This window comes from Falco rusticolus, chromosome 13 (genome assembly GCF_015220075.1).
Source record: "Falco rusticolus isolate bFalRus1 chromosome 13, bFalRus1.pri, whole genome shotgun sequence".
NCBI lineage: Eukaryota > Metazoa > Chordata > Aves > Falconiformes > Falconidae > Falco > Falco rusticolus.
The window spans coordinates 3570617-3588977 of NC_051199.1; the positions used below are offsets into that span (position 1 = coordinate 3570617).

At 46.8% G+C, this 18361-nt stretch overlaps 2 protein-coding genes across 3 annotated transcripts in view; one reads left to right on the forward strand and one right to left on the reverse strand.

Annotated features, from left to right (window-relative positions):
• Positions 1-1188: 1188 nt before the first annotated feature.
• DBR1 (debranching RNA lariats 1) lies at positions 1189-10456 on the reverse strand. Its single transcript, XM_037407144.1, has 8 exons — positions 10225-10456; positions 10009-10133; positions 9827-9907; positions 8368-8453; positions 6949-7173; positions 5998-6078; positions 4281-4426; positions 1189-3744 (listed from the first exon to the last, which is right to left on the reverse strand). The coding sequence occupies exons 1-8, from the start codon at positions 10419-10421 to the stop codon at positions 3066-3068; spliced, it is 1620 nt and encodes a 539-aa protein (XP_037263041.1). The 5' UTR covers positions 10422-10456; the 3' UTR covers positions 1189-3065.
• Positions 10457-13749: 3293 nt separating this feature from the next.
• The window catches only part of LOC119157101 (serine/threonine-protein phosphatase 2A regulatory subunit B'' subunit alpha-like), a 60870-nt gene continuing 56258 nt past the window's right edge, over positions 13750-18361 (forward strand). For both annotated transcript variants that reach the window (XM_037407656.1, XM_037407657.1), the window contains exon 1: positions 13750-13803. The gene's annotated coding sequence lies outside the window, so the exon portion shown is untranslated. The remainder of the gene's footprint in view (positions 13804-18361) is intronic.

Here is an 18361-nt window from a genome sequence, read left to right on the forward strand (position 1 = left end):
GTGTCCCCCAGCTCCCCCGCGCGCCGGGCTGGGCCGGGCCGCCCGAGCCCCGGTTCCGTACGCGACGTGTGACCGCGGCCCCGCCGCACGCGAGCCCCTCGCTGCTGGCGGCCCCGGTCAGCTGCGGCTGCCTCACCCGAGGGGCCGGGGGCAGCGTGCGGCTCGGCGGGACCCTCCGCCGCGACCCCCAGCTGCGTGGGGTCCTGCAGCCTCATGGCGGCTTCACCCGGCCCACAAGGAAGGTGGCGGGGCCGCCGGACGTGGGAGCACAGTGCAACATACCTGGGGAGCTGTCACAAGTTGACGTCAATACCTTTAATTTTTAAAAAATACTCCCCCTATGAAAGAAATCTATTTGGAGAAAAAAAGAGATTTAGATTAGTAACATGGGTTGAACAAAATACGTATGGTCTGGCCTGGAATGAAACAAGTGAACGCTTTTGTCAAGTACTTTATAGGTGACAGCAAAAACATTTTTACACCAAGTGCAAGTCACATGTACTGAAAAATCTGATAAAGGGTCTGGCAGGGATACATATTTCCGTATGTTTCTCACCAAAATTTAGGAAGTTGGAAGTTTTCAAAAAGACTCTATAAAGCTTCTTCGAGGACTGAAGACTCAGGGTCTTAAAAGCTGATTAAACTTAGTCAGCCTTCCCTCTATTTTACGTACTTTTTGGCATACTTGGTCTTTACTGGAGAAGCTTCCAAGTTCAGCGCTTCAATTGAATTCTACATGCAGCAGTGGATCTGGCTGACAGGGAAAATCTGTAATGGACGAGTGCACAGTACAGGACACTTCAAACTGTGGAGGGTGTGAACCACTGGAAGAAAAGGCACAGTAACTAGATAGATCAGGCATGATTCATACTCCAAAAAATTCTGTTACTAGTATTTACTAGTATTCAGTATTTACTGAATGGATGCTGAACTTTAAAGATAAAAACAAAACAACAAAATCAGCATTCTATCTTGTCAAAATCTGCTTTCTAGAAAGCTAAACCGCATTTATCAGACAGGGAGGGAGGAGGGACAACATACAACAGAACAATTTGCTTTAAAATCATGAAATCAGACTGAGAAGTCTATTACATGTAACTCAGTATCTTCTACTCCGGGTGATGGAGAACGTGACAGCCAAACACCAGGCTCAGGTTTCTTGGGAGAGTTTTCAAATTCATAACACAATTTATACTTAAAATACTTTATTTCCATTATAGTCTTCAGATCATGAGAAATTAGCACTGCAGACCCAGGACCCTTAAAGACACTCAATTATCTTCAGTAATCTAGTTGACAGTTCACAGCTACTTTAGATAACCTGAGGGTTACACCGAACACTTCCAGCTTTTCATCACAAGGTTCCCTTCGGTGGCTGTTCTGACAGATGAGCAGGCACAGAGAGACAGTAGTATTAACAGGGCCCAACTAATTTCACAAACAAGATAGCATCCTCTGGAAAAAAAACCAGGATGTTAATGGCACCATCCCACCAGTATAAAGCTGTTAAACTGCTGAGAGCATTACTTTTGCCATTTTCTAGCCTGTTGAATACTTACACGCATTTAGTTTTCATAGTGAACTGCTGACAGGAGAGGAACTAAGATGAATCCCAGATTGCGGGAGTGATTTTAAACAGAAGTCTTGACCTTAAAGCATTTCCCTGCAACATAACTCACACTCACAACTCCATTTCACTGACTGCTCCCTGTCCAGTTCCCTCTTCCTGTCTGGATGCTTCATCCTCCGCTGTGCCTGTGCTTTAGAGGATTAAAGCCACACAGGAGCTACTTCTGCTCTCAAGGGTGGCACTGTCACGGAGTCCCGCTCCATCTGGACTCCAAGAGCTCAGCACAGAACACCAGTAGAATTTGACAGGAAGACTAATGAGTCTGACATACGCTTGAAAACATTCTCATTTTCATGAATCCAGCTAGTTCTGTTATCCTCACAGCCTTTTAGGCCAAAGGAGTGTAATTTGTTTGCTAATACTTCAGGGCAAACTAGAACAATAAAAAGAGAACTTCCAGCTTCCAAGAGGGTCTCTCTTCTGGCAGCTCCTCTTCGTCCTCAGCTGAAGTTTATGAAGGTACTTTGGAAGACTCCAAATCCAGTTGTAAGAATTCAGCAAGTTACACGCTACTGAAAAGAAGTGACAGGTGAAAACTTAGGCTAATGAGAATTGGCAGGCATTATTATCTCCAGAAACCTATAAACAACCACCACCATATATGAAAATACCACAGACTTAATTAGTAAGAATTGAGACAGTGATGATGTCTGCATTTAGAAAGCTTGTTCATCCTAAATACTTGCATTTTAATTTTAAGACATTGTTCTCAAGTTCTAAGAAGTGACACACAATTGAGGTTTTAAGAACAGAGGTGCACTCTTCCATGGTCCCCATAAAACTGTCATGCGTCAAATTAAGAGACAATTGCCTATCAAAACTGTAATTAAAAGCCAATACTGGACAATACACATTGTTTTGTTTATGACCACAAAGCTTTTCTACAGCATGAGCATCACCAGAAACAAAAATGTTCACTCTTCTATTGCTATTTTGTTAGCATGGGATTTCTATTTTCAAATTTAGTTCATAGAGTTATTGCATATGCTACTTAGTATTAAAAGTTCAGTATAAAACAAGACAAAAGCAATAAAATCAAATCATTCAGTCTTACAAGTCAGACAACCTCTCACTTTGACTTGAGTTACAGTCTACAAGTTCTTCTCTTGTTAAACAAGCACGATGAATCTTGTATAGCAGTACATCTGAAGGTACACAGTATACATTAATAACCAAGAACTGAAGCAAAATCCACCGATACATGAGCGTTAAACCCTTTTGACAAAAGTACTTTGTTGGAAAAGTCTGCTTCTGACTTAGATGTTTAATCCAGATAATTCTTCTTCCTTGTGAGAGGTACATACAGCCTCGTCAGCTTAAGAAAGTAACATGAATAAGATCAAGTAACATTAAAAGCACAAGTAGTGCATCACAGTTCTCACCACCTTCCCACAAAAAGGTAGAGAGAGAACTTAGTTATACATTGTACGAAGCATTATTCTGTTTTATCTTCATCCTCTGCAGCATAGATAGCTTGATTCCTTCTCTTAATTTTTTTAACGCCACTGTTCCCATTTTCATTACCACCAATGCGCTTTAATGATCTCTCATTCAAGCTCTTCTCTTCCACCTGCTTACTCACACTGGACTTCTCCAGTTCCTCACTTGTGGAGTCCATAGCGTCATCAGATGATACCACCATGGAATCTGGCATGATCCGGATGTCAGAAAAACTTGCAGAGAAGTCAGGAGGATGATCAGGGGAAGGATCTACAGAACATGTACTCAAGTCTTCGTCACCACCTTCTTCATCCAGCATTATTTCGTCTGGATTAATGGATGAAAGTCCAGAATTATCTGTATTATATTCACTGGGTTCTTCTGCTGACCCAGTACTGTCCATCTCTTCTTCCTCCTCCTCCTCCTCATATTCACCTCGTACTGAGCCCTCTTCTTTAGCTTGCTGGATCCTGTCATTGATGTCAGTGAGGCCAAACTGGGCACAAAACTCAGTGGTCTGCGGATTGATGGTATGAACTGGTTCCACATGTTTTTGGGGCTTGCTGGGATCATAACAAGCAGCTGTCAACGTGAAGTTACAAGGAATTTTGAGGTTATGATTCACCTCTTCTAACACCTCTTTGATAGCTTCTTCCGTCACGCTGTAATCCCACCTAAACAAGCATATAAAGGTTAAACAAGTGCGGCTAGTCAAAAGGTATTCCCTGTTCCCACTGCAAAGAGAAATTTTTGAAGAAGGATAATAAACTAATCTTACAACAGACACCTAATTTCTCAAATTATTTTTTTCAGGAAAGTACTTCAGTCAATACTGAGATTCCCATCTCCCCACCAATTTGTGGGGAGATTTGTGTACTATGTCAACCAACCTGATAAACACTCACCCCCCCATAACCCAGCCTGATTTCCAGTCTCACAGCATAACTAGCAAGATGATTGGTCACTGTGTATTATTTGCCCCTCAAATGGTGGTATCTAAGTTTGCAAACAAAACTAGCTGCCCATGTAGAGCACCAAAGAAGTTGTATGCACTGAAGTATAGCTCTTGCAAACACCCCCTTTGTTTTCCAAGGCATTTAGCAAGTCCTATGGGGCATTATAGGCTGCAGAACTGAGAAACACAACTCTAAGGTAAAGTTTACTTCCAGTTCAGCAAAAATCACACTTCCTACTTTTACATGCGACTTACTTTGCATGGAGGCCGTTCTTTTCAGGCATATTCCATGAGCTCTGAGTCACATTAACAAGGCTGTTGGTGGCCTTGAGGACTGCAATCCACTCAGCGTCATACTCCAGGGAGTCACCTGCATTCGGATCATGTTCTACATCTATTATCTGTTTACAAGAACACAGAAAACAGATGTGGTGAGTTATTTCTCTTGACACCAGAAACTGATTAAAAATTTCAAGTGCTACTTTCATGGCATAGAGCTTTAATTAAGTTTCAAGTACACCAAGTTAGCGGTCTCAATGAAATGAGTCCTCTCAAGTTAGCCCTACATAGAAGTTTATAGTAATAAGAGACTAAGAAAGGATAATCAACAATAGTAAAAAAGGCATTTCTGCATTTTAGCTTACAGCAGATAAAAACCAAAACACCAGCAACTTAAAAAACAGCATTTACTTAGTCTTAAATTCATGCTGACTTCTAAGTGGATACGTATCAAGAATTGATAGCAACAGTTTTTCAGCTGTATAAACATGCATTCTTAACACAGCAATGAAAATAACATGAGATGTTTTCAACTGTTTCAACAACTGACAAATTGCAATCCCAATCACTTTGTCTTCAGTGACACTAACCCACATCAAACCATTTGGATTTACCAAACTGCACCCATCAGGCTCTGATTTTAAATAATTCATAAAGCAATTCAACCTTTTAAGGTAGTTTTAAAGAGTTTCTTCCTCTCCCCCCTTTAAACCAAAGCTACACACCGGTGGATCATCATGCTGCTGGAGGTAGTACTACTCCAAATCAGTTTTCTACAGGGTTTTAAGCCAGGCAACCCAGTGTACCTTCGCATAGCAAAAGCCCATCCTCATACTCTCTCCCATCTTCAAAGGTAGCTACTAGGGCAAACGGATCCCACCATAATGAACCATCCTCCCCTTAAGGTGACAAATAAAAGCTACTTTAAAGTAAGACTACTAAAACACTTGACAGCATTTGAAGAGCATGCTGCCAGCAGCTCCCTCTCACAGCAAAGCATCTGAGAGTCACCCATTTGAGGGTTTACAGATGGCACCCCAGGCAGCACACATACGCCACAGACACAAACATTGTTTAGATGCTGGCAAATCAGTTTGGCGCTCACACTGAGAGTTCCCACAGCCTAGACCTTCTGCTTGTCCCTTGCCCTTCCTAGCCAAGATATGCACCAAACAAAAAGAAGCAGAGCCGTTCGCCTAGGAAGTCATACCAATTTCTGCTGGAATTCACAATATTGAAAGGAAATTACAGTACTCGACTTAGGCCTCAATCCTGCCTGAATCCATGAACCCAGACCTGAAAACCGAGGCCCTAGCTGACCCAAATTAAAACCCAGAAAGAAGAGCCTCAGGATGGGCTTTCTTCTTAGGTTTGACATTTGACAAAAAAAACACAAGAGGAGATTCAATTCAGGTTAAAGTAAAGCTATTCCTCCAATTAAGTCAAGTACTTGTTCTAAGGTGGAAGAAAATGGTAAGAATAAGCAAACACTGCGCCTGCACGAGAGGACACAAGGTCTGCTTATTTCAAGACAAGATTATACCAAGAACATTCCACACATGCACCATTCCTAATTTTTTCCAGTTCCTCCATTTCTAAGAGCTATTCTTCAGCTTATACATAAGCACAGCACTGAGCAGTCCAGACAAGTGAAGTACTTGAAAAGTGAAAACCAACTGCACACAGTCATCACCTGCAGAAAGTCTCTGTGCGGCAGGCATTTATCCAGAGCCAGAAACTTTGTTGCTTTCGGTAGCTCTTCTTTGGAGTTTGTCTAGGAAACAAAGGGTGTTAACAGAGTCATTAGCATTTCTATAAAATCTGACTATTCTAAACAAGTTATATAGAGAGACGTAAAAGTGTAACAAACAGAGAAACTTTCTGAAATAGAAAATCAGCACACCATTATAAGAAAGCAATGGAGGGACAAAGAGAAAGACAGACTTCACTGGAAGTCTAACAGGAAGCTGGATGCAGATGACAGGAAGATAAAGCGAGAGCCACTCTTCATCCTTAACCAAGGCAGCTAAGCACACCGGGCCTTGAAGCCAAAAGACAGTAACATAATCGGAAACAGACTTGTTGAGCCTAGAAAGTCTAGAGTTACATTTTTACAGCTAAATAACTCACAAATAGGAATAGCACATCACAGCACTTTCAGGAATAACTCAAACCAAGAGAAGTTTCAATCTACAGGGGATGGTTTTTGGCTTTATCCAGGCCACCAGACAACTTCACCTACCAAGCCTTTCTACAAGCATCCCCTCCCAACCCCAGTCAACAACTATCTTCTTTTCAGTCACTCCTCCATCACCTTGTTTGGAATCTGTCTCCTTCCCTAATAAAGTCAGAAAAGAGGGTGCCTTTCTGTAACCTTAAATTAAGAAGTTTCAAAGTGCAATAATGTCAGCTATTTCACATTGTCTCTGAAGAAGATTAGATAGGTACACCACTGATTTATAGCATCTCATTAACTTACATAAGCTAGCAGGCTTAACACCACTTAATGTTTTGCAGCTTAAGCTGAGTTTTAATAGCTGAGCAAAAACACTAAGAAGTTGCTTTTCTGGACATGATTACCTACACTGAAATTCTAAAGTGTGCTTGGGACATATACGTTCTTGATTATTTTTTTCCCCTTTACCTGGTGTTGCATGAAAGCTGCAAATTTAACATGAAGATGTGCTGAGAACCAGTAGGTGGGTTTCAGATGCTGCAGAAGCTCTGAAGCAGCAGGGCTTCCTAATGTGTTGCTTTCCACTTCTTGACGGAAGAAGGATTTCATTTTAAGAAGCTGTTTCTTGTTTCCATAGTGATATATGCTCCTTGGCCAGTCATGTGACATAAATATATCAATGGGACGCTTTAACTGTCAAGCCAAAATGCAGACGGTATAAATAAAACAGAGATGATAAAGAAGTTTCAAAATTACACAGCACAAGAGGGAACATGTGTAACGTTCTACCTCACATCAGTACAGAGTCAGCTGTGACCAACACTCTGACTTTCAAAGCAAGTGAGTACACCAGTGAGCCCCATCTTTCAGGCAACCTTTGAAGTTGCCAAGGGACTCTAGTCTCCATGGGTTATATTACACTTCCTTGGGACAGTCAGCTGTGTTTATGTACACTGCCTTATAAGAGATCACACCGTCACACTAAGTGTCAGGCACTCAGAAGAAGACTCTTAAAAATTACAGCTATAGAGCAAGTGCTCTAGCCACAATTAGAGGCATCTTCTTCCTCATGAAACTTCTAAGAGCTTTGTTTAAAAGGGAAAATGTCTAAGCACGATAATTCTTCCTCAAAGCAAGCACCCCTCAGAAGTCTAATCAATGTCTGAAGCATGTCTTGGTTCAATATTCAACCTATCTCCTTCAGCTGTATCAGAACACACTTCTAGATGAAACCCAAGTCCAACTAGCAAGAAACTTACAGTGAAATGCATCAAACTGTTTACAATGACAGCAAACCCTTGGCCTATGTGCAGCATCCCTGTATCTACTGAACACTTAAGGGTGCAACTGCAACCTGGACAATCATTCACAAGATGCTTATAAATACATGTATTTATACTACAACCTCAGCAAAATGGAGTAGCCCTTGTGACAAAGCAGGGAGTAGGCAACAGCTCAAAAATAAAGCTAATCTGTCCTTTGAGTTTCTCACCCTGGAATCAACAATACTTCACCCACAGGAATTTGGGATCAACTTATTCAGCTGATTCAATTTTGATTACTTAACTTTGTACTAACCAGTTTGCATGTTAGACAAGGTAGCATCCATCTTCCTAAAGCTAACATAAAGCTGGAACTGAGGTGTATAGCTGGAGTACTTTCCATTCTGTGAATTTTATGCAATTAAAAACCCTACTCCTTCCTGTGCCTGATTCAGATCAAACATGCACTGCTACGCAAAGCATAAAATGGCCTGTCCAGATAAATTGGGAGTTGTTGTAAGATCTGCTATCCAATAGCGTATGTATTCAGAATAGCTTTAACATCTTACTTCCAAATTAATCAAAACTATTTACCATTGTTTAAAAAAATGGACTTCTCACTAACCTGCTTGAGTTTGAAGACTTCAATATTCCTCACGTGGTAAGCGCTTCTAATTGTTTGCTGGTTGTATGGAGGACACTCAAAGTGGCCTGAAACATTGAAAAAAAAAAAATAGTGAGTAGTCACCTGAATCAATAGTTCCCTCTTAACACAGCTTCTTGGGGCCATACAGACACCTAGAGCAATCCCAAATAAAAGGCTGCCAATAATCAAAGGAGATACTGTATTTGCTTTGCATGAGGCTTACACCAACAGGCTCCTAACTTACGTGCAAGGCAAATACTTTGTAAAAACATGTCTACAGCTGTGATCCTTTCTTCCATTCTGTGTCTTATTGTCATAAATATAGAGAATTCCATAATTGTGGTGGAAACAAAAAACAGGAATTTGACTCCAATACTTAAAACTCAGAACCTGTCTGAAATAAGTAACTTTTGGCAGAAAGATTTATGTGTGTAATTCTGGAATGAAGTTTTGAATCTCTCTGGTGTGGTAACGCCCCTCCTTACTTCTCCACACCCCGTACCTCCACAGTTACACTGCAGAGCAATGTGCAATCACATGTATAGAGAGCTGTTCACTGCATAGCCATGAAACATGTGTATCAACTAATGTCATGGCTACACATGTAAACATGCTGGCACAGCTAAAGAATGTAAGGCAGACAGCAGAATGCAAAAGCTGGGCATGAACATAGTAGGAACAAGGGATGTAGTCTCCAACTTTGCCTTGGGACAAGAAATCCGAATGCCCCTACACGCTCTTAAGAATGAAGAGAAAAGTTACTTCTTTAGTAGTTAGCGTTACTGTCAAAAAAGTCTCATCTTCCACATATTTGTATTCAGGCACACAAACTGTATGCTCAATAGCAACAAATTTAATTTAATTAGCATTGATAGGTATTAGACAGAATTCGGTGTTCCAGAAAACTAGTTCTGTGCTTTGCAGCTTGAAAGCCATCTGCAAAGCTTCTCTGAAGCAGTATGTTACTGAAGGTAATATTACTGCACAGTAGTCACAAGTAAGGGGCTGCTATTTCATGTGCTGAGGAGATCAGAAAGACTGAACTGTCTTCTGTTTGCTGACACCAGCTATCATCTGTGACACGACTTCTGTCCGCTGATGGAGGCCCTTTCAAGGAAGAAGAAGGAAGTGCATACGCTGACACCGAGCGACACCAAGCCTCAGCTCAGGACAGCGTACATTTGTACAACATCACGTTTATACACTGACTGATTCACACAAGGAAAACCAAAGCCTCGCACTGCAGGCTAAAAGGGCACTGCCATGGAACAACCAGGGCTGTTCCAACAACATTCCGAAGGCGCACTGCTTCCTGCGGCTTCACCGGCAGGAGCGCCTCACCTACCGCCTCCGGGAACCCCGCGCTGAGCCCAGGGGGCTTCCAGCCGGGAGGGGCGGCAGCCAGACACCCCCGCCGCGCCCCTCTGCCCCGCCGTACCTTTCCGGTAGTCGTGAGACTTGAAGATGCCCGAGATGCCGCCGATCCTCACGCCGCGGAACCGCACCACGCCCGCGTACCCTGGGGGAGAGGGAGCGCGGCTCGTCACGGCGGGGCCGCCCGGGGGGGGAGTGAGGAGGGGGGCGGCGGGGCGGGAAGGGGAGGGGGCGCGGAGACCCTACCCAGGTAGTAGATGTTGGGCGCCACCCACCCGCCGTAGGGCAGCTCCTGCAGGTGGTTGGACGCCTCGTGGTTCCCGCCGATGAACACGGTGAGGACCGGGGCCGCCTTCTCGCCGGAGTAGTACCTGCGGAAACACCACAGCGCGGTGGCGGGGCGGGCCGGGCCGGGGGCCGGGCGGGGCGGGGCCGGGCCGGGCCGGGCCGGGCGGCGCTCACCGGTAGAAGGTCTGCATGTGGCGGTACTTGGCAGGCACGGCCATGCAGCGCAGGTCCGCCTCGTTCCGCACCGCCTGGAAGTCGCCGCAGCAAAGCAGCAGGTCGGGCCGCACGTTGTGCCGCCGCTGCAGCAGCTCCAGCGTCTCGTACATCTTATCCAGGGCGCCATGGCAGCACCCCGCCACCGCCACCTTCATCGCCGCCGCTCCGCCAGCCGCGCAGGCGCCGCGCACGCCTTGCGCGTCACCGCCCGCCCGGCGCCTGCGCCGCCGCAACCGGCGGGGCCCGCTGCGGCGCCTCGCCCCGCGGGCGGCGGCCGGGGATCGCCCGGTGCCGGACCGGCGTGGGGGTGCGCTGCGTCCCCCTCCCCAGGGGCCGTGGGGGCGGGCGCCGCTCGCTCGGGGGCGGGAGGGGTGCCACGGCGCCCCCGGGGCGCGGCGGGGCCGCCTCACGCACGGCGGAGTTGTGGGGGCTGCTGATGCCGCTGCGGGGGGCCGCGAAGGGCGAGGGGAGCCGCTGCTCAGCTCCCCGCTGCGCTGCGGAAACCTGCCAGCCTTGCGGGGAAGGAATAGCAAAAGCGCTGCTTCCTTCTCGTGGCGTGGCACGGCCCGCAAGCACAGCGGCGGGGCAGAGCGGGCAGCTGTGCAGGCCTTCGCCTGGCGCTGCTGCCAACACGGGCCGCCGTGGGGCTTGCGGCGGCCATGCCACCCCTGCAGCGCGTTTGTCCTGCCACTTCAGCATCAGGCCAGCGTATTTTTAGCATAGTCAAGCACTGGCTGCTTGTAACGTACCAACGCACAAGGACAGGAACCATCAGTGACTTCACCGGGACAGTGGCATAATAGGCAGGGTGAGCAATCGGGCACCTCTCACTGCCAGGCTCCCTCTGTTTAACTCATTTTGAAGGGCAGTTAATTGGGTCGTAGCGCGTATTTGTGTGTCACATAATAAAACTGCTCCAGACTTTTTCCACAGTTTGGGGTGGGGGTGGTGGTGGTGGTGGTGGTTAACAGTCTTGGATTGAACAAAATTGCAAGAACGTAGTTAGGCATTAACTTGCTGCTACTTACTCTGTAATCACGGAACCAAGCAGACATTCCTGTTCCGCTGTGGTAGCAGGCATTACATAATGGCCTCTTGATACTAAGAAAATACGAGTGTTTTCTAATATTCATAATAATAAACTTCATAGTTTCACAACGCTGGGTTACTGTGTCCCCTTTGTGGCTCTTGTCCAAGCCCAGCTGAAGTGAAGGGGAAAGTTCCTCTGGCTTTCAAACCCCACAAGTCTTTGCAGTAAAAGCACACTCAGAAGTGGTCCCAGGTGCACTGAGCGCACTAACTTTGCTGAGATTTACCTGGGTGTAGTGTGAGAACTTGATCAGTCCAGCGCATCCCCTGGGAAGGCTTTCCAGCTTCTCTGGCGAAGAACAGCAGCCCCTCGCATTTGCCACATCTCAGACTTTCTGAAAGGGAGCAGGTCAAAGACAGCAAAAGTTCGTGAGTCTCTGGAAGATATCACCGTACCCAAGGTACACTATCTGGGGGGGCTTCCTCAGACTGCCAGCAGATGCTTTTCCTGCCTACCCAAATTCCTCCCCAGTCAGTCAAGGCAAGCTGATACTGTAACTGTAATTCCTGGGTTTGTTACCTCAGGCTCATTTCTCAGACCGCATGTGCCACTTATCCCAAGTGAACTGCTGCACAGTCAATCTTTAAGTTATTTTTATGTTGTAGCATTTTATTTAGGATTTGTACACTATTCATTATGCACCTCAATGTCCCTAATTTAACTCTGGGTGTTCACTGAGTAAAACTGCTCTGAACTTTCCACAGCAATCAGACCACAAAGGGCAGCAGCCGTGTCACTATTTTCAGGATAAGTAGCAGCAAGTTAATGCTTAACTGTTACTGTAATTCTGTTCAGTCCTTCAAGACCATTTAAAAAAACGTGACTGAAGCACAACGCTCTTCCACCACATGACTTAACACATTTGGTTATGTATTGGGCTTTGCAGTCACAGCCCCTTGCCCTGATGTGCTCATGCTTCTCTTGTGTCTGGATGTCCAGTCCTACAGCAGGGGACCCGCACTTCTCTGAAGTGACTGAATGCACATCCTGACCTGCGCAACAGGCGACGGAGCTGTGAGGCCAAGAAGGGATGAGTCCCAAGAAACAGGCTCCTGTCAGTGAGTTGTTTGGGTGGGAGGCATTTGACCTTTTGGCTGTTGCCTGTGTGCACTGACCAGCAATATTTTTTTTCCTGAGCTAACTATGGTGATTTAGTGCCATGGAAGTAGTCCAGTTCTCCAGAGAAATAAGGAAAAATGAAAGGCATTCTAAGTGGCTGTGGATGACAGTGTTTCTTCCCTCATCCCTGAGAACAGAATGAGAGAAGCTCTTGGAGACTTTCCTATCGAGTGTTTCTAGTGCTCTTAGATGATGCTGAAAGGTTTCTAGCACATTGAAAAGACACTAAAATGGACAGCAAAAGGAAGGCATCTGTATCTGATTTTTGGGGAGGGGTGGCATGGCTGAAAAAGGAGGTACAAGGGAGAAGCTCTTGGAGACAGCACGTTTGTGAAGGAGAGGGAGATATAACAGAGGTGCAAGAGGCAGACGTGATGTGTTCCAGCAGAGGTTCCGAGATGTCCCTGTAAGCCGTGAGGCAGCACGGGGATAGCAGGTTAGTGTGCATGTGTGCAACTGAAGGACGAGGCTGCTGCAACCTAACAACACAGCAAAACTCCCTCAGAAAAAGACTCCATGAGGTTGGCCTGAGTATCAAAGGGCCTACCTGCAGCGATGTGTAGGTGTCTTTGCTCCCCCAGTATCGTGTCTACAAAAAAACCGTGCAGCGCAGCAAAGCATGCTGCCAGTGCCAGGCCCTCCAGGCCTAGCGGCTGAGGCGCGGCAGCTGCCTCCCCTTCCAGGGGCACTTTGGCTCTTATCCCTCTTAATTTTTACCTTTTCTCCGAGCCGCGCATCACGCTGGTTGCTGGAGGGCACTGCTAACGGCCTCCCGCCCAGAGAAGGCTGAAAAACCGCTGAGGCCAAGAGATGAAGCAACCGCGTTGCTCACTGAGTGACTGAGGGAAAACAAAAACCACCGTCCGGGGATGCTGCGTCCAGCTGAACCGGCGGCGAGGGACTGCGGCGCTGGGGCAAGGGGCTGAGGGGCCGGGGCGCTGGGCGGCCGGGGCGGGGGGCCGGCAGCTCCTCCCGGCGGGACGGGGGCTGTGAGGAGAGGGAGGAGCACGACGCGTGCACGCGCGCGGGGGGGGAGTGTTCTTCTCCCCCTCCCTTCCCCCCCGCTCCCTCCTCCTCCTCCTCCTCCTCCTCCTCCTCCTCCTCCTCCCTTTCCCCTCCCCCTCCCCTCCCCCCCAGCGCGGGCAGCGCCATTCTGCCGCCGCCCCCTCACAGCCCGGCCTCGACCTGCGCGCCCGGGGCCGCCCCCCCGCCGCGCCTCTGGGGCGGGGCCGCCCGCCGCGCGGAAGGGGCCGGCCGGGGCGGGCAGCAGAGCGCGCCCGGCGGCGGGAGCGGCGGCGCCGGCATGGGACGGGGCGCTGCCCCGGCGGGTAGGCGCGGCGCCGTGAGGGGAGGGCCTGGGGCAGCGCCGCCGGGGCCGGGGCCGAGGCCGAGCGGCGGCTCCGCTTGGGGCCCGGAGGGGGGGCAGGTGCTGAGCTGGGCCCCGGGGCCGGGGGTGCCGGTGCGTCCCGCCGCGTCCCGCCGCCGTCGCTGACAGGAGGGCGGGAGCGGCGGCTGGGGACGGCGGGGGGCGGCGGGCAGCAGCGCCTGGATGGTGTTGTGGGGCGGGGGGCTCCCCGCATCGCACGCGGGTACGTTGTGCGACCCGGTGCCGCGTGGTGCGGTGGGGCCGCGGCTGCCAGCGGCCCGGAGGGACGGCGGGGGGGACCTGCCCGCCGGGGGGGCCCGACCGGAGGGTGCGGCGGAGGGGGGGGGTCGCCTCTGTGCTGCCCCACCCGCCCCTCCGAGCTCCTGCCCCGGCACCGGGGCGTTCGGACCTGCGGCCATCAGCAGCGCAACTCTTAACGCCTGGTTGTGAAAGTAGGATTTATTCCCCCCCCCCCCCCCCCCCCCAAGTATTTCTTCATAAGGAAGGGGACAGCCTTGGTTGCGAGGCTCCGCGGTTCATGCGTAGACAAATCAGCGATGAATTTGGGGCATAAACTTGCAAAACTGAGCTTGAATAACTGGTGGTGTGATTTACTGAAGGACGTGTTCCTGCTGGAGTAATTGTCTCTGAAGGTCATCAGATTGCGCTGCTCTCAACTAATGTAAATATTTTTAAGTCCGGGACTAATTTTATTACCTCTGTTCTTCGCACTAAAGAAGGCAGCCCTGGAAGACGCGCCGTGCTGTGCCCCCATCGTCCCTATAAAGGCAGCATCGCAGCGCGGAGTTGGAACGGAGGCAGGTGGTCCCCAGGCTGTTTGCTGTTGAAGCGCTGCCTGAAATGCTGGGTGCACTTTTCCTGATGGTGGTCTCATAGCTTTACCTGATGTGATCTGATGTCTGCTTCAGGAAATAATTTTTCAATGCACTTACTTAAAACAGTCATCTCTTAGTTATTTCTTGTGAGTCTCTCCAGCCTGGTAGCTCTGCTCTCACAGGTTAGGTATGGGAAGTTATTTTTGTGAGATTTTTGAGGAGGTTGTCAGTACTGCTAGATTTCTGTCAGTCTTATAAAACTGTGTATTTAACGCCTGCTAGATTCTGAGAAGTTGAAGCAAGAGATAGTGGTGGGTTTGCTTTGGCTTTGTGGTTTTTTCTCAGTATTGATATATCTGGAAATGGTAACATCGTGTATCAGTGGAGGCAGATTTATATTGGACTTCATATAAAATAGAAAAATTGAAGTGCCCTGATGGCATATAGCCATTTTCCACTACCTAGACCTTTGCAAACACTGTCATGTGTCATACTATTTTATACTTAGAGTTTACACAGAGGTGCAGTGTTTAAGGCAGCTATGAGCAGAGTGTCTCAAGGTAAAGCTGACTGATACATGCCTGCCAAATACTGCAGCAATTCACTGGTAAAACATCTATTTCATTTCCTTCAGCTGCAACCTGTGGAGCAGGTGATGAATATTTGACTTGGGCAGTTCAGAAATCTCTGCAGTGGAGCCCTGTGGTCTAACACTCATTGCCGGTACCCCTGGAGGTGTAATGGAATTCATGGGTTTGGCTTTTTTCTTTTATCTTTGGAAGGGTTTTTTGAAAGGACCTTTCTCCATCCTCCTGCAGGCTCTTTCCCCTGCCTTGAATTACACAGAAAACCCGACTTCAAACAGTAACTCTGAACTTGATATGTCTTGGTCCAGTGCAGAGGTTACTGTGCAGTCTTGTCTCGCTTCCTTTGTATACATGTTTTCCAATACTGTTTTTGCTTAAATGGTTGCATGCTGTTCTTCTCGGTAAGACTAGGCTTTCTCCTCTTGCACTGAACTGACTTTTTTTGAAGACTAAATTAGAGCTTAGGTCCTGTGCTCCAATTCTGGCAGAAAATGGACAGCGAAGTAGAACCGCGGAAGGAAGGGAATTTTCTCCTTCATAATTAAGGTAGTTAAGTGCTGTCTTAAAGAACTGGTTTCTTGCGTGTTATGGGACAAGCTTATTCCACCAGGACTTCACTGTTGTATTTCCTCTGCTGCTTATGTCCCTGAACCTGATTTGCAGAATTTCTGATGTACAACTGTAAGGGGAGTTGCAGCTGAGCAGGTGATGTGCTCTGAGCATATGAAACACTCTACAGAGTGTAATCTCATGTACTTTGGAAAGTCAGGCCTGAAGGACCAAAAAATTGATGTATTCTCTTTGCCACAGATTCCTGCTGGGTAAAACGAGGATAATACTGGAAAATAAGAGCATGTTGAAGTAGCATGTAAATACTGTACTGATGGAGAAATTAATAATTCTGATTGCAGATTACAGTATGAATAGGCTGCGGGAAGCAATACCTGAGGTCACACACATAACAGCAAGCTTGTTAAAAAGGACTATCCATTTTAATTAATATTCAGACTCATGAATGTGAACTATTGCTGTTTTACGTAAATTAGAATAAGGGAATCTTTAGATTTATCTGGCTTTCTGTTGGGTGTTTTTGTTGTGGTTTTTTTTTTTTTGTGTGTGTGTATCTCTTGTCTTTTTAGGGTACTTCTGTTTAAATACACAGGGGGAAGAGAGAGAAATCAATGTAAGTTCTTTTTTTGTTTTGTAAAGCTCCCTGAGTTACTACAGAGAAAAAAAAAAACCCGGGGGAAATTACTTCTCTGTCTTACCAGGATGTCAGGCTAAAACACCCTTAATTTTCCTCTGCAGAGGAAATGGGATAGAGAAGTTACGCTCCCTTAAACTCCACGTTGCTTTGATCGCACTGGTCTGTGTGCCTCTGGTGTGGCTTATCGAAGTCATAAGCAGTAAAAGCTGTAGCAGTGCCAGACTTCTTGAAGGCTGGGACACGGTGCACCTTTTGGTACATTTCAACAGCTGCTGCTCCTCAGTGTGAGGTGGAGGCTGGCAGGAACGGGCTTGTGGAAGGTATGACTGGTGGAAATGACTGCTGGCTTTTGACTCCTGTGATTATGCCTCAGAGGAGAGGATGGGCGTGCAGCACAGAGTGGGAGCCTTTCTCCCCAGCTCAGCATTTCGCTGTTCTCATTGCTGAGCTGTGGATGAGCTGTGGTCCTCCAGCTGGGGCCAGGTATGGGCTGGGGACTGAGGCTACCCGGGAGAAATGGACTGTCACCTTAGAGAACACTGCCAAAAACCTTGAATGCATGAGGAAGTAAGTGAATAAAGAGCAGTGAGATACAGGTAAGACGTGAAGTCAGATAGGACAGCAAGGAGAAATGTATGAGATCTGAGTAGATGGGCAGTGAATAAAACCAATTTATTTTTTTTTGTTATTAAATTAAAAATTTATTTCACTCTGTGGATCACTAGCAGATGGCTAGTCTGCTGCAGGGGAAATTTTACTGAACTTGTAAGTTTCCAAGATGGTTTCAGGGGATCTGTAGATTGTAACCTTAGTATTGTCAAAGGTTAATGACTGAGGGGATGCCATCTTGGATACCACCCTTCCTTTGTTATCTTAATATGTTAATAAAATCACTTTGATTTGTGTAAAGTAATTGGATACTGTTAATCCTAAATTAACTGATTCCAGGAGAAATAAATGTGTCTTGATAATATGAAATTATCTCTTACCATATAAGGTTGTAAACAGCCAAGAGACACATCACTTAATCAAGCTGGCTTTCTGACCTCTGCTCTGAGCCCTCCTAATTATGTGCTTTTGAAGCTTGTTCACCTCTTGTGTTTTCTGGTTGGTCACTTTATTTTCTGTCAGCATGATGAAGCACAGTTAGGCTTATGCTTCCTATAATAACTTTTATTTTTTTTGCTCATGCTTTGCTAAGCTTCAACAGGTATGTTAATATACTGGGGGCCTGCTAAATGAGCTAAAATTAAATGGTAGTTCCATACAGACATGGGGCTGGAACAATAATTATTTGGCAGATTATTTATACTTAACAGATGGGTGTTATGTGGAAAAATTGTGTGAGCTTTTACTCTCTTGCTGTCTCATCTGTATAACTGGAAACCAGTCTCATGGGACACAAATTCCTGTCTGGTCAGTTTTAGTTCCAAGTCTCTGTGCAAAGGGAAAGTTAAAGAAAGGTATTTGGGAAAAGCTGAGAAGCGTGAAATCTTTCTTGATATTATTAACTAGCCTTCTCCCTGGCTGATACGCCTAATGACAAGCTTTGCAAGGCCCATACGTTGGTTTTCCACACCGGTTCCTAGTATACTTGTGTTCAAGGACCCTGCATGCTGGTCTTTGGGAAGGGTATAGCAGCACTGGGATATTAGATAATCCCATGACTTAACGTGAAGGAATTAGACTGAATAATACTGCATTCACTAACTGCAAGGCAGTATTTTACAACAATGGTTTAGGTTCTAGTGCCAGGTTTATTTTTAAAAAAGTGTAACTGTTATTGATACTAGTCCAAATCTTTTTGAGTGTTGGGCTTGCATTACATTGCTGCTGTAAATGTGGAGAGGTTGTATTTAAGTTAGTGTTGGGGAATATCTTTTTATAGAA

Excerpts from the sequence above, each read along its gene's own strand:
- DBR1 (XM_037407144.1), bottom strand. The coding sequence starts at position 10,421 with ATGAAGGTGGCGGTGGCGGGGTGCTGCCATGGCGCCCTGGATAAGATG. Across the intron at positions 8,454-9,826 it reads GTCTCACGACTACCGGAAAG|GCCACTTTGAGTGTCCTCCA; the intron begins GTACGGCGGGGC and ends TCAATGTTTCAG. Across the intron at positions 6,079-6,948 it reads CAGCTTTCATGCAACACCAG|ACAAACTCCAAAGAAGAGCT; the intron begins GTAAAGGGGAAA and ends TTTGTTTCCTAG.